Source organism: Nestor notabilis, unplaced genomic scaffold, assembly GCF_000696875.1.
Source record: "Nestor notabilis isolate BGI_N333 unplaced genomic scaffold, ASM69687v1 scaffold27057, whole genome shotgun sequence".
NCBI lineage: Eukaryota > Metazoa > Chordata > Aves > Psittaciformes > Psittacidae > Nestor > Nestor notabilis.
Window position 1 is genome coordinate 780 of NW_009937288.1, and position 1,028 is coordinate 1,807.

Consider the following 1,028-nt stretch of genomic DNA (forward strand, 5'->3'; position numbering starts at 1 on the left):
ACACCGAGGGGCCCCCAAGACGGTGTTCAGAAAGCCAGGAGCATCCAAGGGTTCAAATGAGCACCCAAAGGTTGGGTTTGGGCACCCAACAGGGCATTTAAACACCCAGGAGCACCCAAAGGCTGGGTTTGGGCACCCAAGGGTGCACTTAGACACCCAGGAGCACCCAAGACTGTGTTCAGGAAGCCAGGAGCATCCAAGGGTTTATATGAGCACCCAAAGGCTGGGTTTGGGCACCCAACGGGGCACTTAGACAGCCAGGAGCACCCAAGGCTGGGTTTGGGCACCCAAGGGTGCACTTAGACACCCAGGAGCCCCCAAGACTGTGTTCAGGAAGCCAGGAGCATCCAAGGGTTCAAATGAGCACCCAAAGGCTGGGTTTGGGCACCCAACGGGGCACTTAGACAGCAAGGAGCACCTAAAGGTGCATTTGGGAAGCCAGGAGCAACCAAAGGCTGGGTTTGGCACCCAAGGGTGCACTTAGACAGCAAGGAGCACCTAAAAGTGCATTCAAGAAGCCAGGAACACCTGAGGCTGGGTTTGGGCACCCAAGGTTGCACTTAGACACCCAGGAGCACCCAAGGCTGGGTTTGGGCACCCAACGGGGCACTTAGATACCCACGAGCACCTAAGGGTGCATTTGGGAACCCAGGAGCACTTGGGGGTGGATTTGAACACCAAAGGGTGGGTTTGAACACCCAAGGGTGCACTTAAACACCCAAGAGCACCTGAGGGTTTGCATGAGCACCCAAGGCTGCATCAGGAACCCAAGAGCACCCAAGGGTGCCCTCAGCCCCTCCCATTTGGGTGGTTTTGGGGCTCCCTCTGCAGGTGGTGATCATGAGGGACTACCAGCACGAGAACGTGGTGGAGATGTACAACAGCTACTTGGTGGGTGACGAGCTCTGGGTGGTGATGGAGTTCCTGGAAGGCGGCGCCTTGACCGACATCGTCACCCACACCAGGTACAGCGCCAGGAGCGGGTCACCCAGAGCTCCTCCCAGCACCCTCAGCTCATCCCACCCCCC

The 1,028-nt window shown here is 58.2% G+C and overlaps 1 protein-coding gene across 1 annotated transcript in view; it reads left to right on the forward strand.

Moving 5' to 3' along the window:
- The window catches only part of LOC104409004 (serine/threonine-protein kinase PAK 4-like), a gene marked incomplete at both ends in the record, with an annotated part of 1,716 nt that extends 733 nt beyond the window's left edge, over positions 1-983 (forward strand). The window contains one exon of the mRNA XM_010018770.1: positions 832-983. Coding sequence (XP_010017072.1) covers positions 832-983 — 152 coding nt within the window. The remainder of the gene's footprint in view (positions 1-831) is intronic.
- Positions 984-1,028: the final 45 nt, after the last annotated feature.